The 26649-nt window shown below is 43.9% G+C and overlaps 1 protein-coding gene across 1 annotated transcript; it reads right to left on the bottom strand.

The window, feature by feature from the left end:
• Positions 1-811: 811 nt before the first annotated feature.
• Positions 812-25515, bottom strand: LOC104272132 (scm-like with four MBT domains protein 2; the record flags this gene model as incomplete). Its single annotated transcript, XM_009867042.1, has 9 exons — positions 812-952; positions 3050-3178; positions 3333-3581; positions 5083-5255; positions 6970-7145; positions 15515-15624; positions 23571-23710; positions 24827-24897; positions 25473-25515. Coding segments are annotated over 9 exons (1232 nt in total), but the record flags the coding sequence as incomplete, so codon positions are not given.
• Between the last annotated feature and the right edge of the window lie 1134 nt (positions 25516-26649).

The raw sequence follows: 26649 nt of genomic DNA, 5'->3' as shown, positions 1-26649 counted from the left end.
TCAGGTCTTTAAAGTGACTTGGATTTAAGAGGACAGGACTGACTATGGAAGCTTTCATACATGTTCCTGTACAAGAGCGCAGTGCTGTACAAATCCCACCACAGAGACATTCAACTTATCATGCACAGCCAGTACGGCTCAGGACCGTTACTGGGCACCAAGTCTTGGTGCACCCTTGTCAGCTCGCTGAAGCTTTGTCTGATACTGAGACCGTGGCTTGAGTCCTCTTTCATAAATCCCTCAGGAATAATAAACAGCCTATGACTAGTATAAAATTTCTTTTCCTTTTGCAAGACTGGAGAAGTGGGAGAGTAAGAGTCCACTGGTCACTAAGGTCAAATTTGCAGTAAATCCCAGGTAACGCTACAAACAATCACTTACATTTCAATATGAAAAAAGCTAAAAGAAACGTTCTCATCCAGAAATTGACCTGGACAAACCATCATCACCTGGGAATGTCCAAACCTCCTCCTCGGAAATGTGTCTGCCATCATTAGCTTTGTTTTAATGAATGACAAACTGATCCGTGCTGGCCTTATACCTCTGTGTAAGGAGTTGGTGAGGCTCATGAGGAGAGATGCTGGCAGTCTTTTGGTGTGCTTTACAAGTACAGAGAAATTAGTTCAATCTGTGGCTAGTTTTCTGTTCTGTGGTTTGTTTTTGTTTTTTCTTTCCTACAGATTAATTCCCAGTGCTTCCAATTCCACGTGTTCTTGGGAAAGAGAAACAGGATAAGAGAAAAAAAAACCCTCGAGCAAGTTGAAATGTTAAAAAAGAGAGGGAAAAAGAAAGAGAACAGAAAGAAATGCAGTCAGTTGGCATATTGTGCATAGAAAGCAACTTTTACTCGCTCAATCTGGTGACACAGTTTGATGGCTGGACCAAGCTTCAGTTCCATGCACTCTTGCACTGTGGGCAGTGTCAGCAGCAGAAGGGCTTGGCCATCGATGTCCTGGGGAAGAAAAAAGACAGGAAAAATGCTTTTGTTTGCGGACTCTGGAGGACAGAAAGCATAACCAGGTTTGGAGAAACAGGCCTGGGAGGTTTCCCCAAAATATTAAAGGTGATTTTATCCTCTGCCCTTTCTCCCACTTTCATGCTGCCCACCTCCTTTCTTTGGGATACCTCAACCTTATCCAGAAATTGCCTAGTGTGTCTTCATAGGCTCCCACCTTGACCCTGGTTTGGAAAAAAGCATCCCAGCTGCTGAAACACAAGGTCACCCTCTGAAGGAACTTTGCAGGGTCCACAGAGATCTGATTAGTCCTATTTTAGACTGAGATCTGATTAGTCCTATTTTAGACTGAGGAACTGAAACAAGAGGGAGACTGCAAAGAGCCCATCAGGAGATAAAGGACGGAGCTGAAGGGAGAAACTGATGCTAGCCCCACTGCCAAGTCAAACCCTTCTCTCACCTCTTCTGGACCATGCTCAGCACAAGTTTATGCCTGTCCTGCTCCACGCTGCATCCCCTGGTCCACCCAGGACCTGCTTTGTTTCACTCAGCTGCTGAACAACCAAGACAGATGGGCCTGGACCATTCTGAGCCCTTGCAATCTCTCATGTCCCAGAATCACAGAACGGTGTAGGCTAGAAGGGACCTCTGGAGGTCAAGTCCTTCCTTAAGGCATATCTGTGAACTAGCAACTCAGACAAAAGCCATTTTATTAGGGATTTCTCAAGGCTTTATGATTCTCTTCTTAACTAAGAGCTCAAGTCTTCTTTATTCTGTAATGGACTGAGAAGCAGACAAGCAGGCTACAAAACTGCTTTTTACCCCTCAGGGAGGATCTGACTCCGTGTGCAGAAGCAGCGTTGTAACTCACAGGCAACATAAACTCCCCAGGATGGCCCTGATTTGGCAGCATTAAACACGAGGAGGATTTGGACACCTTAAGCACTGCCTTGAGCAGGATCGTCCACAGCTCAGGTTCTTCCAGCACTGAAGCTTGATGGCATCGCCCCTCGTGCCAGAGCTTCCTTATGAATCGCAAGGAACAGCTCCAGTCATCTGTTTTTGATTAAAATCCCCTTAAAACTCTTTGGCAAAGGAGCGTTGGGATTGGCTTTCAAGCCCTGGCGTTACTCCAGGGTGATTAACAAATGGTCGGAGCACGCTGCGACGCAGCAACTACAGCATCTTGCCTTGGAGTGCTTCAGCCTTACTCTAGACTTGCACTTCAACTTCTCTCCCTGTCAAAGCAGCTGCACTCGGGTACAAAGTTATTCATGGTGAAGAAGCAGAGAGAGCTCAATGTGCAGTTGGCCATACCACTGACTGCCACTGGCTATGGCTAATTAACCATACTCGCCTCCTTCTAAGTAGGATTTCTTAGTGCTGCCCTTTGCTTTCAGCGGTGCCTGTTGCCAATTACCCACGGAATGGCTGTTTCTATATAATTTTTACACATGTACACCGACCTGAGATGAAGAGCATTGGCTCCTGCTCCTGTAAACCAATCTGTTTAATGGGGGGATGCTTGGCATCTCTTAAAATTAAGTCATTCAAGGTCCTGACTGCCAGATCTCCAGAGGTATGCAAATTGGAAATAGGTGTCTACATACCCAAAGTATCTACTGACAAAATTCAGGCAGGCAGTTTAGGGTTCAATCAGCAGTTTTCTGCTTCCCAGGTCAATATTTTAAAGCAGGGTGGAACTCGTGGCCAGGAGAGACAGTTTGCGAGGCACCAATTAACCACTATCTGTTGGTACACCGAGGTGTCTGTGTGACACCAGGACGGTGCTGTGGACCTTGGCATGAATAAAAAAAGTCTAAATCTCCTGTTTTTCACAAGCACTCCTACTGGGGTGTTCCTGGTCTCTCTGAGGATCTGACCAGGGTCTGATTCAAGTTTCCAGGGGCTTCCATGCCTTGCCAAAATTTCTGCTTTAGCTTGGCCTGAGGGAATCTAAAGTCTGGTCAGAATCTCTTTGTCAAAGCCCCAGGTCCAGCTAGCAAAGAGGCATGTGCTGCTCTTTTTGTGCTGCTCGTGTAATACAAATAAGCACCACAAACACAAAGAGAAGAGTTACATGAAGACCTCTACCTGCTCCTGAAATATTTTGGCAAGGGGTGCACAGTCAGTCAGTTTAATAAACCTCACAACATCAGTAACGGTCCACTCCAATGGATTACTGTCCAGGATGAGCTTCTCTTCCTCTTCTTGCTTAATTTCCTACAAGAAAAAACCCAAAAGCTCTCATAAAGAAAACTATGTTGTGCGGAGAACCAGGGCAAGGATGCCCTCCTCAAATAAAGAAGGCTTGGCGCTGAAGTTAATTTAGGAAGAATATTGGCATTAATTGGGAGGGATAGTGAGATACACTAACTTCCTTGACTTGTGTGCCCTTCTCCACCTCGCTGTAGGAGTGGGGCTGCGGTCTCCGGCTCCGCCGGGCTCTCTCCGTGGGAGGAGGTCTGTCTGACTCGGTGCTGCTCCGTAAGGTGACCGCTCGCCGGGGCCTGGCAGAGGGGACCTCAGCAGAAGAAGTATCCGTCTGGTCATCCCGCAGCTCTGAGCTGGTTTCCTCGCTTCCCGTCTCGTCCTCCATCGCATCTGGCTCATCGTCTTCGCTCTCCTGCACGAGGACCATCAGCAAGAAACAGCATCCAGGCTCAGCGATTAATACAGCAGCAAATCGAAAGGCGCTGGGTCAAACCACACACCCGTGCCCACGCCAGTCCAGGGTAACACTTATTTTAAGCGAATTATCTCATTTTCATTACAGTGCAAAGTAGACTAGTCCTCGATTTAGACTTGTTACAAAATGTAGAAGAAAAAAACCCAAATACATGGTGGGCAAATCCTTGGTTTGTTTCTAACAAAAGGTCAACGGCAATAACTCATCTGGCATGAAATGCTCCTCTGTTGGGCTTCCGTCTCAAACCTCATGGCACCGCGTACACACGTTAGAAGGGAAAATGGAAAATACTACAAAGGATAGAATGATACTCAGGTTGTTCAAGATGAAATAAAATGAGAAATAAGCTTGAATTCAAACCTTCACCTTGCTTGAAATTGTCATGGGCGTCATTACTATTAAAGTATGGACATTTTGTATATTTTAAAAATATACAGACATGCATAATTGACCTTGATTTCTTAGCTGGAATTTCTGTAAAACCTAAGACAGGATTTCACTCAGATTTCCCTGCTTTCAGCCCAACACCTCACTGCTAAAGGTGAAGCACAAATTTTCCTTTAAAGGATATTACACCAGATTCTTGTTATTTCTTTTACACAGAGCTTGCAAGCACAAATCAGCTGATGGAAACTGTGTATTTTGCACTTTACATATATGTAAGTGGCCCAAATGGCTTCAACACCTTAGTTCTCATCTCAAGTGTGAACATGCATCCAAACCATATGCTTAAGACTTAAATGAAAGAGCAATTTTAGACAAAGTTAGTTATATTGGCTGAAAAGCTGAAAAACTTGGCTAATGGTTGATTTAGCCTTAACATGAGTTTAAATTCCTCTGAAGCGGGTATAATCTAAGGAAATGAAGCAGAACTACACCTAAATGAGGACAAAGTCATGAAGATGTAAGCAATCAACTGACTAAAATATCCCCCTCCAGCAGAAGGAGAGTGAATTTAAGTAAATCAGTTTTATTTCACATTGCACAAAGCAGCAATCACTGGCACTCAGCTGAGGAAACGAAACCACACATCAACTTTGTCATTACTATCATGGGAAAAACACCTGGGTCCACACAGAACTAAGTCCGCTCCAGGTTGTATGCGGACACAAATCATTTTTGAAGCTTGGATCCTGTCATATCACACAACATACTGGAGGGATTGAGGCCTCAAACACCATATATTTGGGGCATAAACCATTCGTGTGTATACTAAAGCTTCTAGAACTTCTACTGCTTGATGTTGTGAACCAAAAATATTATGAATAGGGTTCCAACCAGCCTGACCTTAGAAGAACAGAGTAGCAAGGAGGGATTCCAAATGGAAAATGGAACTGTTGAGGTTTGCTGAGAAGTCCCTCAAAAGGAAGATGCAGATGGGGGGACCAAAAAAAATCACCAAGGGGTTTTTGCTGACGCATCCCAGTGCAACACACACCTCTGCAGAGCCTGCAGCATTCAAATCGACAGCTGACGACCTCCTTTTCTTCTGCACAAAGATGGATTTCCGCCTTTTTCGGCGTCGGGCTGGCTTAACATGTGCACTTTTCATGTTGTTATTTTCCCCAATTGGTGGCTTAATGATTTTTTTCCTCTTCCCATAATAGTAAGCTGGAGAAATGAAGCAAAAACACCCATTCAAAACTGTAACTACCAAGAGAAGGAAACTTTGTCTTTCTTCTTGCTACTGATTCAGTACTGCACACTAAGTGCATTTTTACTAGAAACATTAAAATACATTAATTTGGAAAATTATGTAAATATACGATGTCATTCTGCACTAACGCAGTGTTACAGCTCTTATGTATACACATTTACTGGTGATGACTGAGGGGTTCAGAATTTAACCCTACAAACTGCACTCAGGAAAAGCTTTTGGTAAGCAGAGCAGTGATTTGGAAGGAGAGAGTCAACATGTTTCAGATTTGATCCAATGTACTTCCACATGACTTAACAGTCTTAGATATACTTCTAGTTGCTAATGTTTTCAGCAGAGGTGGGAGAGGGCCAGCTACCCTGAATTATACATGTTTGTTCAATGCATCAGGGAATGTGGTTTTATTACCTTTGACTATTTCGTGGCCCAAGTTGAAATTAAGGGTATGAGAGTCCTCTGACCTTATGTTAGGTGCTTGTGCAAGATGTCTTTCAAAATGCTCTACAGCATTCTGTGGGGCTGGCAGGTATGCTGCCCTTCACCAGGCAGGGCATCCTGTAATAACTAAAATGGTACTTGGCACCCATGCTAAGTTCACAGATGAACTGAGCCTTTCATTAAATCCACGGAGTTATGAGGAACAACTCCTTTAGCCACTTACAACCACCCATTCTGAGATGAGACAATCTCAGCTGGAGCTCCCTTAGCTGCAGTTCTCCATCACTCCATTTGCTACCAGTGGGACCAAGGAGTCTAGCTCTACAGAAATGCACATTCAGTGATCTGAATCTCTCCCTGAGCCCATTTCTCCTCCTGCTCCATCACCAAACAGAAGCTAACTGGTTTAAACCAATCACACTGGTTTCTTGCAACCTTTGTGGAAGAACACCACTCACTTTCACTTTCCTGACCTGTTTAAGAGCCAATAATATCAACACCACTGACAACAAAAAGTGCTGAACACATGCCTAACTGCAGCCTTCCTGAAGAGGTAAGAATACGTTTAAATATTAAACGCCCTGAGCAAAAAGAGTCAGTGCTCCCAAACTCCTTCCAGCACTTCAGCACTGTGATACTGGCCTATCCTGGTGCATATGCTGGAAACTCTTCACTGTGTAGGACAGGATTCATCTCACCTAACGAATCTGTCTCAGATGCAGGAGTTTAAATGCCTGCTGGCCAGTGCAAGTTCCTTTTATGTGCTCCATATATTCACTTTACATATGAAGAAAAGTCAAGACTCCCCAAAAGTAATGACTTTCGAACAGGCATATTAGGATGGAGTGAGACGGACAGTTTTCTGGAGATATCTATTTCTCTGTGCACAATACTAAGGGAGACTATGGTGGCCTGGTCAGGATTAAATCATAGAATTATACAATGGTTTGGGCTGGAAGAGACCTTAAACATCATCTCGTTCCACCTCCATGCCAGAGTCCCCTGGTCCCACTAGACCAGGTTGCTCAGAGCCCCGTCCAACTTGGCCTTGAGCACTTCCAGGGATGAACCATCCACAGATTCTCTGGACAACCTGTTCCAGTGCCTCACCACCTTCTCTGCTCTTAGAGGAGATGAATCCTACTCAATATTAATGTATTACACAACTCCTTGTCTCCCGCTGCTCTGATTCCCAGCTAGCAACAAGAAGCCTTTTTGGCCAGTACTCACTGTACTTGGTTTTAGTATGAATGGAGCAGTTCTCTGGGCAGACCTCGGCCACCAGCACAGGACTGAACAAGTTGGGGCAGCACTCCAGCTTGGCACAGACTCTTCTGCAGAAATCCGCTACCTGATCCGACGTCCGCACAATCTTAACAGTTGCCCTGTATGTCTTCCCTCTATATCTAGAAAAGAGCACAGTAAGACCTCATGTCACCAATCAAGTGATTTCTGTTGATGCTACAGATCAGCTTCTCCTCTGTTAGTGAGATACCTTCCCTAATCACTTTTTGGAGAGTGTCTTTCTTGGGAAGGCATGCAGAATAGGTCTACTTGTTTCAGTGGCTCCATTTTGGATGGACTTGAGGAAGGAAAGGCAGCGTGAAATAAATCAGAGGTGTGGACATGATTTTGGGAAGAAACGTATGTGCAGACTGGATATATCTGCAGAGACGGAAAAAAATCACAGTAGGCTTGGTGAGGGTACTATACCGGACAGTGAGCCCATACTATGAACTGATATAAATTCCTGGGGAGGAGGATATAGTCTCTTCATATATTGCCCTGTGATGAGAAGTTCACACACCTCACAGAGCTTTCTGGTCACCACCCTGTGTTTGGGCTATTTCTCAGCCCTCAACACAGCTTTCACCTTCTCCACTACCATCTTTCTCATGGAAGTTCCTGTATCACATTTCAGTTTACCACAAGCCCACGGTCATTGTGCCAACTGTGGTTACTGGGATACACATACCCTGTAAAAGTATCCAAGTGGAACTGTACTCTCAGCCATACAGGCACCAGATGACTTCACTCTTATAAGATATGGGCAATACAAAACTCAAGGAACTACTCAGGATTCTCTTGAGTTCTTTAATGGGGCTACAGCAACAGGCTCTAAAAACTGACTCCTACAGGGAATGCTTAGAGCAGAAATCTGCAATTAATGATGTGTCTTAAATTTGTTATCCATGTGTTACTGAAACATTTATTTCAGGTTTTATATGAAGTGTTTCTGAGCGATAAATGGCTAAGAAAGATACAGTTACATCCCTGCTGTAATACGTTGTAGATGTGGACTCTGAAAAACCAATTACCCCATAATTTATTAAACAGCAGCATCAAGCTAAGATAAGATTTTTAAAACATCTCTTATGCCTCCTGAGGAATGCAACACAAGAGACAATCGCATGAATGCCGGGTGCTCAAGCATTATAAATGTACTTAGAGGAGAGAAAAGTAACACACGAAAATGAAAAAGGAGAGACAATGAAAGAAAGATGACTGGATGGGAGGCAATGAAAGACAAAGATAGAGTCACCAGGAAAAATGAGACAAAGCATTTGCGAGCGTGTTAACACCCACAGCCCCCTAGCAGGAAATCAGCTGCTGACAGTCAGATATGGAAGAGGAGGAAAAGGTGAAACAGAGGAGATATGGCTGGAGAGTTAAAACATGCAGCATGCACCTGGACCCTATTCCTTCTCTGAAAGGTATTACTGAGTTGCACAAAGCAAGTGAGAAACCACTTTTTGCTGTTCTCCCTTGCAAAAGCTCTTTCTGGCAACACTGGGATATGGGAAAAGGGGTTGAAACTAGGGGACATAAAGTGTTACAGAGGGGTACCCAAATGAAACCTGCGTCTGAGAATGGCCTGGTGCAACTATCCTCATGTTGCAAAAGACTCGGTCCAAACTACCGCTTCAACACAAAACTCTCCATAACTAACACCTGCGAGGCACCAGGTGTTGATACCCCTATGTGGTAACCAACCAAGGATATCAGGTCATGGAGACAATCCTACAGTCAAAGGAAGGAGAGAAAGGAAAGAAAAGGAAAGGGTCAAAGGAAAAAGGAAAAGGTCAAAGGAAAAAGGAAAAGGAAAAGGAAAAGGAAAAGGAAAGGAAAAAGGAAAAGGAAAAGGAAAAGGAAAAGGAAAAGGAAAAGGAAAAGGAAAAGGAAAAGGAAAAGGAAAAGGAAAAGGAAAAGGAAAAGGAAAAGGAAAAAGGAAAAGGAACCTAATTAGTCCACTCTTCATGCAGCCTGACAGACCTGCACAGATGATGTAAAATGGAAAAAGTATTCCTTTCCAGTATAGAGCACTGTTATCCCAGCTTCCCTGTAAAAAAGGTGCACAGGCAGGCTGGCTAAAGAAAGTTTGGCAATATCTAATATCAAAAGACCAAATTTCCACAGGCATTTAAATATATCTACTTATAAAGGTTTATATTCTTTTCCATGTGTTTGAAAAGGCTCCTGCCCTTATTACTTCTCCAGGAGCCATTAGGTTTAATGATGGCCTAGATCACTAGGTCAGTAAGCCCAACTCCTGTGACAGGCTGCAGAATTTCATTGTGCTACCTTCACCAGAACCTCAACAACTTTGGTTGGACTAAAGCATCACTTCCAGAAATGCACCAGCCTCCCCTTGAGGAGGGTCTCCACATTGGAAGAATCCTGGCAGTGGGAGCACCTGTACCTATACCTCACGAGTCTATGCCTCATTTTATGTCTGCATGTGTCTGGATTTAACTTACATTTATATGTCCTTGTTCTGACTTTCACTGCTGGGATGAAAAGGCTGCATCTGGTTTTGTTTCCCTGCAAAAGCGCTGTAATCAAATTGCCTCTTGATCTTCTTTCTTAAAAGCTAAGAAAGCTGCCTGATGGGTATTATTCAAGGATGGCTGACTTATTTCTGTGTGCCTCCTATTGTGTGTGGCTGCCCAGAAAGGACCCATTGTACCAAAGTGCCTGCTGAAAGAATAAGATGAAACCAGGAAAATGAAAAACTGACTGATTTCACAGTCTGGTTTGAATGCAACTCACATAGTAATTAACAGAATGGATGGCAAAATGGAGATCAACATGACTTCAGCCACCAGTCTCAATAACTCTAAGGTGTTAGTACTGGTTGCAGTAATATTTTTTACATGATTTTGGCCTTGGCAGCACGTCTTTTGACTATAAACCAGGTTCTACTAATATTTTCCACATTCCTCACACACTAAAGATTTTTAACACAAACACTATCAAATGTAATCTGAGCTGTTCTAAGACAGTCACGTGGAAAGAGCTCCTTTGGATATAACCAGAAATCCCTTTTCCATTAGCATTTTTCAAAAAATTACCAACTGCTGATACTCCTACAGATGTTTTTCATACTGGGACTCCTATCTTCCCAACCACTCATAAGCAGTAAGCAACCTGCCTGCATAGCATGGCAGCACTGGAAACTTGGAAAACAGCCATGACAAGCATAACATTTTCAGCTTTCTTAGAGATCACCGTTCTTTTAAAAAGAAATCTAAAGCCAAATAAATCTCCCGTTCCTCTCCCTCCTCCTCTGCCCTCAGATCCCCAGAACTGGATAAACCTTTTTGGTTAAACCACTTCCACAAAAAATATACTTCTGATCTTTGCCTATCCATGAGGAACAGTATTAAGCTAATAGCACATTGCTGGCAATATCACTCTCTTGTTGAAGCTTCCTTGGTGACAAAAAATATCAGAGGTTCATGAGAACAAAACGTTTTCTTGGATCTCCAGTTAGGGACCACTGTGTGATGACATGAAAAGTCCAAAGACACTTCAAACAGCAAGAACACTGAGACTACACTCATTTTCAAAACTCTCATCATAAGGACAACTCACGGTTCTGACAATCCTTGAGACTAGTGTGAACAACTCCATGGCTAAAAGCCTCAGTTTGCTTTTGAGGGACCAAAAACTCTCATCTCCTCTTTTGCAAGAAATTTCCAATTTGTCTTACTAGCTTCAAGTCTGCCAAATATTAGAAGTTATCTTCCTCCAAAGCTATTTAATCATCCAGGGACAGTAAGTTCTCTTGAAGACAGGATTCAGAAAGGGCTCTGGAACTGTTCTGCTTTAAGGACATGTCTCATTAAATCTCTTCCTGATTATGGTAAGAAAGGGTTTAAGTCACTCCACTGATCCTCATGACTTCTATCTCCAGTATCTGGCACAGAAAGCCACCTGGTCACACTAGTTCACCCTTGCAATGCCTCAGGACCCATGTGACGGGCGAACTAAACCATATAAGCTTTGTACTGATCACCGAGTTAGTAATTGCCTGCCACTTAGACTTCAGATCATTGATTGAAACTCTTTGGATCCAGTTGTCCAGTCAACCTTCCACTCATCCACATCTCCACAGCTTGAGGGTGGTGAGATGCTGGAACAGGTTGCCCAGAGAAATCTTGGATTCTCCCTCCCTGGAAGCATTGAAGGCCAGGTTGGACGGGGCTTTGAGCAGCCTGGTCTAGTGTAAGTTTTCCCTGCCCATGTCAGGGAGGTGGAATGAGATGATCTTTAGGGTCCCTTCCAACCCAAACCATTCTATGATTCTGTGAAAATCAACATCAACTTCCACTGTTTTTTCCCTCAACTACCAAACCAGTTATACCAGGCACAACCCGCACTTCATAAATCCATGCTGGTTCTTGATAGCTACCAATTGGTGCTGCATGATGTTCAAAATGGCTTCCTTTGAGGGTTTGCCTAATAACCTTCCCAAGAACATTAGATTGGACAGCCTGCAGTTACTTGGATTCTCCTTCTTGCCCTTCTTGAGGAGGGGTGCAATGTTTGTGCTTGTCCAGATGAAACTTTCAAACATGACAGTGAGTAGCCTTGGAATGGCATTGGTCAGTTCTCTCACACAGAGCTGGCTGCATCCCATCTGGTTCCACGCACTCATGCACATCCAGTTTGCTTGTAGTGTCTTAAGTTTCTTTTCCATTTACTGTGGGTAACTCTTTGCTCCCTCAAACAGTAAGAGAGACCTGGGAGGCCTGAGAGCTACCCTTGCTAACAAAGGCTGAGGCAAAGAAGACTTCAAACACCTCAGTGTCATCTACCACAAGAAAAAGGCAGTCTCCTAAAGCATGCACAGTGAAGAGACTTTCTCTGAAACGCAGCATCATAAATAAGCAACGGGTGTAAATATCCCTGGAGTTCTGTGACCAGATTTGGGCAGCTCTCAAAATTTCATTTCATGGAGGAGCCCAGGAATACTCATCTTCGTTATTTTGATTAACCGGGCTTCATGTAAGACCCAGGAGATAACTCTGTGCACATACTGGCATTGTTCATGTCCAAAGAGTGGCAAAAATAGGTAAGTCCAAATAGCCCCATTTACAGCCCTTTAAAATGAAAACTCTTAAAAGGCATAAAGTCCCTCACGCATTTGATGTAAAATTGGGAAGCCAAATCTAGATATAGGCGCTGAACTTAAAGCATCAAGACTACAAGGGCTGAATGCCTACAGTTTCATCCGGCCCTTATGGGAACTCAAAGGATCAGGCCTGACATTTCTAATCATCACCAATAAATGAGGTTTGATTATTTTCACAGAGCGCCAGGAGCACTGATGGGAAGCGACTACCATTGCACACTGCAGACACATCTCTTTGGACACTCTAAATTGTTTATCTTCTTTGCAAGTCTAGTGTAATTGATTCTGTGCCGGTCACTCACGACAGCAGAATAAACTAAACGCAGGTTGCCCGAGGACTGAGATAATGCATTCCTGGCAGTGCACGATTCGGCACGCGGGCCGGTGGGAAAAGCAACCTTCTCTTCACCGTCCTCCTCCCTCCCCTTTGCTCTACCCCTACCGCAGCCCTCGCTGCGAACAAACAACAACATCGCTGAGATCCAAGGAGTTGTCAGTTTACATCAGAAGGCAGGCGGTGACACGACATGTCACATTACAGCAGAGACACTCCAGCTGGCTGTAGAGCTGTCATCGTTAGCAGCAAGCCACCACTGGGAGCTGGTGTAGACGGAAGTCAGTGTAGACAGCCGTTTGCTCATTACGAGTCTCTGTTTAAGATTCTGGAGCCCAACTGACTGTCGTAGCTGATGTAAAGTTGTCACATGCCACTCGCACATCCTGAGGGATCTGATTTCAAGAGAATGTTTTCTTTTCTGCTTCTGCACAACCAAATGCAGTGAAGACCCTAGTATACTTTTTGATGAAGCAACTCAAGCAAACTCAGGAAGGATAAAAGAAAGAAGTCCTAGGGCAGGCGAACAGTCTTATGGCATGTCAACCTGCTGTCACCTACTCTTAGAAGTACTCAAAAGAACCCACAGGCAAGCTGGTATGACCACCGAGCACCACTCTCTGAATGGAGCTTCAGGCCCAGAAGCCAGGGAGCTTCAACAGCAAGGTGCTGTCCAGCCTCATGAGCTCTGTCTCCTCAGGAGATATTTTGTCACTCCAAAACTTGGGAGTCCCAGCTCTGTGCCTGTCGTGATCCATTCTATAGCCTGATAAAATTGAAAGATTGCCTGGAGAAGATAAGATTCTGGGGGGACCTTATAGTTTTAGACTGGATCTTAGGATGAAATTTTTCAGTATAAGGGTGGCAAGACTCTGGCATAAATTTTCTTGCCCGGAGAGGCTGTGGCTGCCCCCTCCCTGGAGATGTTCAAGGCCAGGTTGGATGAGGCCTTGAGCAACCTGGGCTAGTTAAGGGCATCCCTGCCCATGGCAGGGAGGTTGGATTAGATGATCTCTAAGGTTCCTTCCAACCTAAGACATTCTATGATTCTATGATTTTATGCTGCCTGACTCAATGAAGAGCTGAGATTGCTGCCTCCTGGGGTAGCCCTCATACAGGAACCCGTACACAGCCTGTGACTGGCTGGCCAACACAAAACACAAAATCTCCTTGTTGGAAAGCAGTGGTATGCTTTTATCTGGCAGGTTATGTAGATATAACGTATCTCTCAGCAGAATGGCTGCCCTGCCAAACAGATGGGAGAAGGAACAAAACACAAGAGTGAATGGGGGGAAGGAATGGAAACAGACATGCTCACTGCAGTATGAGCAGCACATCAGGTAACAGTGAGGCAGGAGATGGGACTGATGTGGTACGTATGAGTGACAATCTCTAGCAGCCCATGTACTTGCAACTGCGTTGGTCTTCTTGGTGCAAGCCCAGTGAAGTCAGCAGGCTGCCTAGGGTCACAGTGGACTGGGGTATAGATGTAGGTTACTACCAATAAGACACCTCTGCACTTGATAATCAGTTTTCCAGGTTGTCTCCCGTTAGAAATATTGCAGCAGCCTTAAGAACTGGATATTGCTGCTTTTGTACAAGGCAGATATCCACACTCACATGAGAAATCCCAACAAAGTCCTATTCTGGATACTGCTAATAGCAAAATTGCCCACAAGCTCCATTTTTTGCAGGACAAGATAGTAAGATGGGACATTAAAACTTGATTTCACAACTGCTAACTGTAGGAGCATATTATCTGATGTTTGCTAGTACAAAGTGTGGGAGTCTGGAATTAATGCCAACCAGGTCATGCACAATGACTTGTTTTTAATGAAAAACCGCATGTGGAAAGATGACTTCTAGATTTCCATCTACAAAATTTCAACTGACAAACACAAAAACATGACTTTCCACACAGGTGAAAGAAGCAAATTAAAAATGGGATTTTCTAGTAGCTTTTCATTTCTATCTGCAATCCTTCTTTAGAAAAGCAGTTTCCGAGTATGCACGTTCTCAATTCTCTCCCTCAATCGATGCCGACATGAACTTCCTGCATATCTTCATGGCCAAAGATCAAATACAACAGCAATCAATAGTGCCATATTTGACAGCCAATCATTTCAAATAACCAAGAGAAAATTGCTTTTATTTGAAAAGGAGTAACAGAGTTCAGTATAAAGACTCAGATTCACGGCATTTAACTTCAGTACTCAAAGAATCAAGGTGACCAAGTCAGTTAAGGCAGAAGCTGTCTTTAAAGAACTATTTGTTGACTTCCATCTTGAAGTGGGAAGCAATGCTCTTGGATGGGCTCTGAAGAGAGCTTACGTGAGACTCTCCTCTTTCAGAGAGTCACCGCTTGTTGAAATATATCCTAAGTGTAGTGCCCCTTATATAAAGAAGACATAAATGGGTAAATTTTAAAGTTGAAAGGGCAAATTGAGTATTTTCTAAATACACAGTTTTCCTAAGTGTTGTTTAGTTGAAAATTGAAGCATATATTCTGGAAAGGTCTCAGATCTTGACCTGAATCTCAGATCTGTTAGTATTTTGTCCTCATCACTCTCCCGCTTAAAAATGTGTCTCTGCTATTTTGTTTCCACTTTTTTTTTGGTGCCATTTTTTTTCACCACTTTTTTTCTGCATTAGAGTGATAGGCTCTATATTAAAAGCCGTAATACTCCTACATTTAGAAAGTCAGGAATTGAGTTAATTCAGTAATAGCCAATCTTACAGGAACAGCTTATCATAAAACTCAAGACTTGACTGAAGAAACATGGCATTTTTCATCAAAATCTGGACAGCTCTTGGAGAAGGACAACAGAAATGAACCATTCAGATGAATATTCCATTTCTTAAGTTGCTATAGAATGAATCAAATAATTCAATGAATCAAAACAATAATTAGAAAAGTAAAACTCTCACAGTAGAAAAAATCTCTTCTTTCCCAACACACCCCCGCCTCAGTCAGTTCCATTTTTGAAGCCTCCCAAACAAAGGAGCACACACTGAAGACTTACTTTGCTTTAAGCGTTTCCTCTTGGAAATTCCACTGAGGGTCTTCCACTAGCTGCAGTTCTCGTAAAACACTCCCTGGCTTGTAAGCTGCATTGATCACCATGCTGAGAACCTAGTGAGAGACAAAATCGACAGCACTGAGGGATTTTAAAGTAGCCCTAGACCACATTGAATACGATTCTGTGTCCTGCACAGGCAGGAGCAGCCTACAGGTCCAAGGCTGCACAGGGTAAGTACTAGAGATGATGAGAAGAGGTCCCAGATTGGATGAATGTGCCAAGCATATTTGTAGGCGACACATCAGTCTGATATGGTGACTGCATTAAATGCTGCTAGCGAACCCTGAAACTCTCCCATTAATCAGTGATTTTTATTTGAGACAGACCCTCTCACCCAAAGCAGACACTATTTGGTGTAGTCATACTGGCTCAATTAAATACAAAAATGAAAATACTTCTGGTGGCTCAAGCAGGTACAAAGTCAAGTACTGTTACACACTGAACACTAAAGGGAAAATTCGCATACTTGAGGTCAGCAAAATGCTTAAGCGTCTGAGCGCTGCGTGCCATGGCTCTATTAACAGAATATTAATGAAGTCTACACAAAAAGAGTTTGCAGGAGGTGTGCCTGAATCCCAGTGTGTGGCCACTCTGGACAACAAAACACATGTGCCAACCCATTTAGTTCAAAGTCTCTGAGAATAAAAATGATTCCTACTACTGGCTCAGGGAATCCAAGCTTTAATAATCTGCACTTGGCCTAAGGAGACAAATACAAGGAAAACAAACCTCTTAACAGCATCAGACCATGCGTTTGAACACTCTGCATTGATGCCCATGAATGACCCCACAGTGAGTCTGGATTAGTTTTGATATAATTTAGCTCTTTACCTAACGCTTGCTCTTAATTCTTTGGGGGTCTGCAAATGGTTTCAGTACGATGAGGATTAAGTTTCCCCAGCACCCATGAACATGGTTGATAAGAAACAAAACTGTGTCATAATGCAAAAAGCAACGTGTCTATGTTTGGTGTTGGGGTTTGGTGGGGTTTTTTTTGGGTTGTATTTTGTTTGTTTACTTGTTTCTTTGTTTTTTTTAAATCCAGCAATTTGTGGATTTGCTGGCATTTTGAAAACTTTGGGGGATGAATCATTTTCCAGCAACGGCTTCACTTAATGCTGCAAAGCACCATGTAAAATGACAGTGGTTTGAGTTTGGATAGGTTGCTTGTTAGAAGCAAAATCTGATTACTCGAACAACTCTTCAAAAAAGTGCAATTAGCGATACCTAAAGCAACTCCTAATAATAGCACCAATGTCTTATACAGCTCTGATCATCTGCACATCCAGAGCACTCTGTGAGGGAGCCCACACTCTTCCTCACACAAGCAGAAACAACTACACAGATTTACTCACAGCTCTCCAGCCGGCTCCCATCTCATTGCACATCCCATGATACTAGTTACAAAGCCAGACTGATTCCCAAGAGAAACAAAGAAAGCTTCTGAGTCAGCCCATCCAGTTGCTCACTCACACCTCCTCTTGCCTGCCTCTCACTGTACAAGTTGATGGGACACTGGCCTCTGACACACAGACGCAATGCAGGGAAGCACAAAGGTGGGGTTTCATAAAGCATCAAGTGCCTGGGTAGCTCCCATGCTCATTCACAACTCACCATACGTGTTCCCCCCTTGATCAGCAAATCCAGTGAGTTATTTAACGCCTACACAGGAGCTTGTTCGGTCTCTTCTCCCACATAACAAGTGACAGGACAAGAGGAATTAGCCTCAAGCTGTGCTTAGGAGTGGTTTAGATTGGATATTAGGAACAACTTCTTCCCCGAAAGAGTTGTTAAGCTCAGGAACAGGCTGCCCAAGGAACTGGTGGAGTCACCATCCCTGGAGGTATTTAAGAGATGGGTGGATGAGGTGCTCAGGGACGTGGTTTAGCGGTGGACCTGACAGTGCTAGGTTAACAGTTGGACTTGATCTTAAAGGTCTTTTCCAATCTAAGCTGATTTACGATTCTATGACTATGATTCTACACCCACCCTGCTTGCCGGTGGGAAAGCCAGTAGCAAGGAGCAAGCATCTCTCGCTGACCAATTCCCACAAACAGTGCTGTCTTGCTCCTTTATCAGGGTGATGGTGTTTGTATAAATTGTCAGAACAGTTAGGAAATAAGCAAGAAAAGAAAATCCAATCCTGCAAATAACAGTGTGGCCAAGTCTGGGCATTATCCCAGACACCTAATCAACTCCAGCCTTCCAAAGACAGCCACAATACCAGGATTTTTCTCAAAGCTGGCTTGCCATCAGCAGGACACTGTAAAATTCTGAGCTCAGTTTAAAAAAAGAGTGTTTTGTAAGAACAATCGTATCCCTCTAAGGGAAGAAAAAAATGGTTTTTTAAAACTTCTGGCTTTTACTCTTCTTGCATCTCAAATAAGTAACTTGGTCTGGTATTTTACCCTACAGCAGAAGTTCATCACCATGTTAACAGTGTTACCTTCCAACAACATTATCTCTTCATATTAAAAAATAGAGAGAAACAAGAACACTGGTTCTTGTGCAAAAATTAACTGTGATTAAAGTAAAATCACAGTGAAGAAACCTAGACCAGTTTCCAGCTTGCCAGTTTCCAGGTTTATCTGGAGATGGAAAGTTGCTTCACTCATATCAGACTGGTCATATTTTTATCTGCTTCACTAAATTCCCTTTGGCTGTGATCAGCTTGAGAATTTTATAGAATTGCAGAACCACAGAATTTTTTTGGTTGGAAAAGATCTTTAAGATCATCAAGTCCAACCGTTAACCTAGCAATGGCAAGCCCACCACTAAACCACATCCCTAAACACCATATGTACATGTGGTAGTTTATTTTCAGCTCTCAGGCATGGTTTGGGTGCAGCCAGTAGTGGCTTGGAGCAGAGGGATGGATTAGACACCACCAGCCTTTGCTGCTATGCTTCTATGAGGTTTTATTTGGATACTGCTGAATTTTGGATTTTCAGAGTTAAGGAGGTGAGAGTTGTCTTAGTGAGTGTGATCACACAGCACCACCACAAGCCTCTACTCAACCTTATAAGCATGTGACAGCTATGAAGTTTTCCATGTCATAGATTTTCAAGTGCAAAAGCCGTTTCTGAGCATTTCTAGACATGCCTGATTGCCATGTGACAGTTCAGTACCTTGCTTCCCATCACAGCTTTATGGTATTGACACATTTCCCATCTCTTCCTTAATGGACACAACCCTGGATGTAGCTTTCTTAGGAGGTATCACTTGACAAGGTACTGTCTAAAATAGCATCACACCTTTTCTCCAGTTCAAGAGTCCAATGATCAGCATCCTTACAAGGAGAAATTTGTTTTCCATGCTCTTTCTGAGATATGAACACTCATCTCCTACCTAACAGGAGAGACCCTAGCTCCCAGGATAGCCTCAGGCAGGACAGTTAACAGTTATTTTATTCTACTTGGAATAATGATGTGTCTGTGGGACAGAGAGCGAAGGGGAAAAAGTAGTTCTTTGGGATTCTTTTATTAGATCATCAAGGATCTAAAAGAGAGTTTTTGTCGTAGTCAAGATTGTAGCACTTAAATATTGACATGCTTAAGACAGTCAATGACATGTCAAAAACATAGATATCCAAATCCTAAATTGGAGGAACTACTACGAATGAGCTGAAGTCCACAGAGCAGCCTTGAAGAGGATATTAGTGAACCCTCTAGCAGAAATGCAGTTTATATCTTTCCAAGACTATAGAGGTTTCTGTCATTCCAATGCCATATCTGATCACTAATGGTAACGTTATCACTCCAGCTCAATCATACACCTAAGGCTCAGCACAAGCTACTTAATTTTCTGAGCAGTGTAATTTAATTATGCAAATTTCTCCTAAGAAGTCATGCTGCGCTTCAAAAAATTCAAGTTGCAGAGTGTAATAGCTTTCCTTCACAAACGCTGTCTGATTTCTCCTGTTTGCTTCAGTTGGACAGTCACATTACCCTTCTGTCCCTTTTCTTTTTAAATATAGAAAGAGCAAAGTGTCTTTAAAATAGTAAGACCAGTAAGCAATAAGGCTAATTAACCTTTATGGCACATTTCTCTAAGATACGGTGGGTTATAGATCATCTGAAGTCTGAAAAAGACACCTCATTTTGTTTTACAACGGTGCTGTGGTAAGATCCTGGCATAGATGGAAGAACTGTTCAGAAGTATTTTTTTTTATATATTCTGACCCAGGAAGTAAATCTAAAGCTGACAATGTGTTTATTTTAATTTAACTTAAAGCTGGCATTTATCACGTATCTTAGCTGCTATACAGTCACCATTTTTCAGCCCAGATGTAGCTGCTGGACGGCAATAGATGATGTCTCCACTGTATTTGGCTCCAAGTTTCAACTTCTTTTCCGAACAAGTATCTCGAGATTGATATAAGCTTTGCAGACGGTGTTAAACAGGCATCACCACCTCACTTGCCTCTTGGGGTGAAATAAACCACTGGTCCCAATAGAAACGTCTGCTGGCACCAGGCATAATGAACAGCTAGGCTTTAAAAATAAGTCTGGGACTAAATAGCACAAGAGTTACTTGACAATCAGCTAAGGCTTTGTGTGGATGCAAGGATACACACACACAAACAAACAGAATTAAAATCAGTTTTTTGACCACATTGCCAAGTAAGTTGCAATTGCTCCCAAGATTTTGGTGGGAAGTCTTGCCCAAGGGCTGTTGTTCTGGAAGGCACGTTAGCAGTTTGCTCCCTGCAGAGCTCACCACCTCTGAATCCAACATCAGGACAAAGCAATTGAGCAGAAATCAAGGGGATACAGGAACAACGCAAAACTTGGCAGAGATGCCTTTTCTGTTGGAAAAGAAGTGCTGCAGAAAAGCAACCCTAACTGTCCTGCTTCTTTCCCAACAACCCAGCTGAGAACAGCCAACACCAGATACTCCTACTCCATGCTACAAGGGTATCTCCTAATCCTGTTTATTCCAGAAGCAAGCAGTACTGATCCATAGTTATCTCACTATTAGCATGCAGGTGAGCAGAACCAGTTTGTTTCGAGCCGGATCCAGGGTGATGCTTCACTGCATCAGTGATGGAAGTAAGGAAGGACACGACTTGGGTCAGCTGAGAACAGCCAACACTAGATACTCCTACTCCATGCTACAAGGGTATCTCCTAATCCTGTTTATTCCAGAAGCAAGCAGTACTGATCCATAGTTATTTCACTATTAGCATGCAGGTGAGCAGAACCAGTTTGTTTTGAGCTGGATCCAGGTGATGCTTCACCGCATCAGTGATGGAAGTAAGGAAGGACAAGACTTGGGTGGAAAAGAGGGCTGAAGAGCACCATGCACTACCCTTGTACTACATTTTTTGACAAACCCTCATGGCTGAGTATGAAGGAAGGAGGAGGATGGGCAGAATGCCTATGCCTCAGCAGTCAGCCAGGTGCTAGTGGGGAAAGGACATCTGCTTTCTTCTTGCTTTAGCTAATCATTTAGCCCAAAATGGGGCAGGAGTTGGTTATCTGGCTGATTTTAGTCTGGGGTTTCTATCAGTGCCAAACACAGCAGTGTCTCCAGCACGGAGACTGCTGCCCACTGGGAACTGGCTGGTGACCAGAACAGATTTTTAACTGGAGCATCTCTAAAGGCAGTGAGTTACAGCAGGAGACCAGGATGACTATAACAAGGTCCCACCAGACCACTACTTTCTTTGTAGCTCTTGCTTTGGGTTGTCTTTCCCACCTTCCCCTCTGTGTTGCCAAAGTAAAGCCCGTGTATAATTTATCTATTCCAGCCAAGTTATGCTGATGCATAATTTACAATGGCCTGCAGTTTTCCTATATAGTGAGAGACAATTACAATGCATTTGCTCTCCTGAGGCCACCTCAGCAGTGGGTATAAAAGAAAGGCATCGGCACCAAGACTAGGTTCAGAAGGATGGGGACCCTTGTGAGCTCTTCAGCTGTGCAAAGCCTGGTAGCTGGGGTCTGGGGCTGGAGGAGATATCTCCTGTACTGTTCTCACCACTCAGCTCTGCAGTCCTTTTGGGTGTTCTGGCAGCTGCTACTGGTCTTAATCTTGGGGCAATGATGTCTTTTTTGCCACTTCCTGCCTCCTCCATGCGCTGGGTATCCCTATCCTTCCCCTTCCCATGGTCCTCTGAGCTGCTGACATCCCTCCTGTCTCAGCAGCAGTTGATAAGAACCAGATGTATCTCCCCTACAGGAACACATTGAATATCTTCTCTTCACGCTTTCCAAAATTTGGATCTGGTCTCCACAGCCCGAATGAGCTTGAATTTATCTGAAAAAAATCCCTGACCAATGCCAGGCCGTTGTCATTGTCCTGCTCCTTTGGAAGTTGTTCATGTCTCCAAAAGCAAGACAGCCATGTCTCACTGACACTGCTATCTGCTCCTTCAGTAAGCAATTCTGTAAGGAGGCTGAGCAAGAGAAATTGGACTTTCTCTAGGAAACTCAAGTTGGTCTCACTCTTGAGCAATATGGAGAAGCTGGTGTTAGTCTACGCAGTAAAGCCCTAAGATACTAGGGGAAGAACTGGCAGAAGCTTTGCACTGCTTATATTTTCAAAATCCAAATTCCAGGAGGAAGGAGGAAGAACCATTAGCATAAGTATTGCCTGTTCATGCCTCATGTTCCCCCCATGCTGCTTTTTCACTGCCTTTTTTTCAAGCAGCAGCAGATTGCTAATGCTCCCCATCAGCAAGCTGCTACGGACTTGCTTTCAAATTTGGCAGCTGTCAAGTTTTGCTCTGCAACCACTTTATCCTGCTTTCTGCTGAGGGCTATTTTTGACTTGCTTTTTTGAGACCCAAGCATCCCACCTGCACAGGCAGCTGGATTACTGGCCTCTCTTCATGGCCCAGCTTTCTACCATGTGAGACAACCAGCAGTGCTGCAGTGTTTAAGACAGTGCACGCAGGTGACGTGGAAGGGAAAGGGGACACAGGAGTAACTCCACAGTACAGCACAGATGTGTTTTCAAAAGTGGTTGGTGATTTGGGAGGAATCTCGCCTTTTAGGTGTTTGCGTTAAGGGCTGGGATTCATCTCATTTCAGACAACTGCAAACACCCTGAGCTGGGCACCAAGGGTCTTGAATATCCGTCAGATGAATGGAATGGACACCAAGAAGTTCCCATGCTTTTGCACCAAGGGGAGCTCAGATAGGTCCCTTCATCCAAATGAAGTCGGGTTCATTTAGGTACAGATCTGAAAGCTGCAAGATCTGGATTTCTGGAAGACCGAAGTCAAACTGAAATGGTGTCCAAGGCACCAGTGGCATCCTGCTTACCCAACAGTACCATCTCGCTCTTCTCTGCCACCTGCGGTCACCTTGCCCTTCATCTGTATATGACCTTTGTGGAAAATATTTATGTATTTTTGCAAACAAGATAGCTTTTCTCTGAGATCAACATCAAGTGCTCAACACTCTTGATTTGGCCCAAAGCAAGCATGGATTGGGTCAGGATGAAGCAAACAGATGGTGGTGCTCTGCCATCCCTGCTATGTGGGACTAACCCATCTACATTTGGCAAGAGCTGGGCACACCACAGCTTCCGCTCGGCACATCCCACGCAGTCCTGCTTCGCCTTCTGTCCTGTTCACTTTGGATCTTGATGGTTTGGGCCCCGGTGGACCTTGGTCACATATACAAAGGTGCCCCCCACACTGAAACAGCTGGCTCAACCGCATCATGGATGCCAAGAAATAGGTGGTGGCAACGACCACAGAGGTCCTCTTTGGGGATGGTTCTGGTCAGAACACGAACTGTCACACACAGTTAAATGAAACTTGCTCCCAAAGAAGAGAACTCCTCACGTTTCAAAAACATCACTGCTCCCATCGAAACTCACAATGCATATACCTACCCTCTCCTCCCAGCTTGTAGTTTTGACTTACGGAAACCACTACAGAGCTCCAGGACAATTTTAGGTGCATGTTCTTTTCCAAATACCGGGCCTGGCAACCCATGACCCATGCATTCCCCTGAAATCCCCCCAAAAGATAGCTGAGCCGTACCTCTTTGAGGACCAGCACGCACTTGCCAGGCCCGACAGACTGAGGTAGCTCTGCTATTCTGCCTTTGTTTAAATATGGACCTGAGAAGCAGCGGTGGTTGATGTAGAGCTGGGGGCAGCAGTATCTTCCATTGATGGTGCCTGCAAGGAGAAAGTAGCATTGATGTGCGTGTAGCACCTTTGTACAGTAAATCAAGGGCCCCTCCTCCTCCTCCTAGAAGTGGGAAAGAGAGGAGCAAAGGGGGCAGAAAAACACTTCCCTGAGATAGAATGTAGAGAAGCCTCAGCTACTCAAATCTGTCCAACATCGGTTAACAGCAACCGATTTGCTGCACGCCTGCCCAAACGGAGAATCGGGAAAAGATTTAATCCATAACATGACCCAAGGCTCTTTATTAACTCGCATCCGAGATGGATTCAGTTGCAACTTGCTAGAAAGGGAATGTATTAGCTGCCTCTCACAGATATGGAATCAGCTCCAGCAGAAAGTTCAGGTGGAGAGCTCTACAAACCCCTCTGTGGCTTCATGCAGTGCCATTCCCCTGATCCAACATGGGTCTACAGAGCAGTTTTCTTCATGTGGGCCAATTACTATGGGCTCCTTTATAGCCCATGCAAAGAAGTGGGTACTTCTAGATGTGGTTTATGTGCCATCCAAGTGGTTATCCACTTTTTGGTTATCACATCCAAAAACAGTTATTTGATTGTAACGGGGCCCTGGGACGTTAACTCTGGTATCAGAGTGCATGCCCTGCAGTCTGCTAAAATTAAGTAAATTAATTCCTGCCCCTCCTGCGGAATCTAGATGAATATTGCACACTCAGAGCCTCCTGCCATTGCTAAAGGGGCAAAAAAAATTTGCCTTTAGCAGACGTTAGCAGCCATACCACACAGTCCTGATGCCAGCACCCACTAAGCCCCAGTCTATTGATCCCAATTAAAAAGGTGTATCCATTTCCACCATGGCTTCATTAGCCTTGCCCTAACAGTGTTAGATGAAAAGGCCAAGCTGCAGGGGAACTCTGGTAACCCCAGCAAGATGTGGCGCTCACATGCAGAAGAAGACGAGACCCTCACATGCTGTACACCAGAGACTCCTCGCACTGCTGGTAGGTCCACACCCCCTCACACCCTCTGAGGATATGGTCCCATCTCCCCACCCATGTGACACTCTTGCTCCCTTTTTGGGGCCATCCCCCTCCATACAGGCAACAGGTCCCTGAAATAAGGATCTTTTCTGGTGCTGAGCAGCCTTACCTGTTGTGTCTGGCTGAGGAACTGGGCAGAGGTCATGAGGTATTTTCTCAACAGGCACTGTGGATGGTAACCTGTCAAACAGCAATTCAGCATATTTAATAGTGTCAGTCAGTGCAAAGGGGTACACCCAGCCTTCAGGTTGGACCCAGAGACACATCAGCATCTGCCTGGACCAAAGAATGGAGATACTTCAAATACAGCCCCGCTTTGACATGGTTTATCATAGCCCAGGGCCAGCATATTGGTGAAGAAGGAGCCAGATCCACCCCTTCTCCAAAAACATCCTTTGGTCTGTGAGCTTTAGCCCTCCAGGCTGCAAATACTCACACTTCAGTCCCTTCAATTTTAGCTTCTAGAAACTGCAAGGGCTTGAGAGGGAAATGCCCTCCTGGCACATGCTCATATTCCATAAGCATCCCTTACTGGCCATCAGACACTGGGTACACAATCCCAGTTACTAAAATATTTCCATTGCAATGACTTTCCTATACGATCACAAACATTTTAGATTTAAAGGGATCCCTTGGGGACTCTGCTGCAGTGTGTGGGCAGCAGTTAGTACAGTCACTCAGCTGCTCTGTATTACTTCCCCTGGGAGACCTGATGCATCTCTATAAAAATACGACCCTCAACAACAAAAACTTACTGCTTTTCTGGCTGCACAACTGCAATCCTTCTCTTCCTTCGCACTGCAAAAAGGAAGCAAGGAAGAAAAAAATAGTTTTGTATTCTTCCGTCCTATAAAATACACCCATAACGCATAAAAAACTGTGTAAATGCACTGACTGTAAAATGACTCCTAGCACAATGAAATGGTACTTAATTACTATCGCCATCTTTTCTTGGTATTTTTTAAGTAAGTCACTACATCATTAAAACCTACTTTAAAGATGTAATAATACATTTAATCTTTCCTCTGGAATGCTAATATCATGTTTTACGGGATCAATATAAAAAAAAATTAAAATAAAAACACAAATATTTTTCCATAAAGAAACACATATGGATAAGATTACATTTTACAAGCACAATTACCTCCAGCATAATTTATCCCTAGCTATAAATTGTGATAAGGCTGCATAATGTTGCCATAGCAGTATTCTCCCAAATTAGGCCCCGGCTGCCTGATTTTTAACTTAAGCATATTTAACTCTTCAAAAGGGTTGACACATTTTAAAATTTGCCTTTCAGATGTTAATTAATATAAACACTGAAGTTGATTTTTTCGTCTGGTGGCTTGAGATCGGGGTTGGATAGTTCCTGTGAGGAACAGGGCACCAACACCAAGTCATGGAGCGCTCATAAACTGCCTTCCAGTGCAGATGGAAAGGGAAGAAATTGGCCTTAAAACACGTTGGAGGTCAGACAAAACACTACAGGCTTCATCGTGCTGAGAGAGATTTAAATTAAACACCAGGGAAACTTCTGAGCTGGTAAGGGCCAGTTAGCTCAGTCAGTTCAGCGTGGCGCTAACAACACGAAGGTTGAGGGTTCAATTCCCATTTGGTCTCCACGTGTTGCGTCATCTAGTTGAGAGGTGGCGTCCCTGGCAGCAGGGAGGCTGGATTAAAATGATCTCTAAGGTCCCTTCCAGCCTAGGCCATTCTATGATTTAAGGGCCGTGAAATACTGGGATGGATACCCTGGGAAGGTATCCTCCATCACAGGAGGCCAGTAAATATATTTTCAGTTCAGATAGCGCAAATCCTGGTTTGGAGAGGGAACACCTTGAATGACCTCTTTAAGTCCATTCCTCCCTATATTTTATAGGGTTTGTTTTCAATTTGAGGTCATACAGAATCACAGAATCATAGAATCATAGA

The sequence above is a fragment of the Apaloderma vittatum genome, unplaced genomic scaffold, assembly GCF_000703405.1.
Source record: "Apaloderma vittatum isolate BGI_N311 unplaced genomic scaffold, ASM70340v1 scaffold6563, whole genome shotgun sequence".
Classification (NCBI taxonomy): Eukaryota; Metazoa; Chordata; class Aves; order Trogoniformes; family Trogonidae; genus Apaloderma; species Apaloderma vittatum.
The sequence above is the reverse complement of the archived record's forward strand: the minus strand, read 5'-3'. Positions and strand labels throughout refer to the sequence as shown.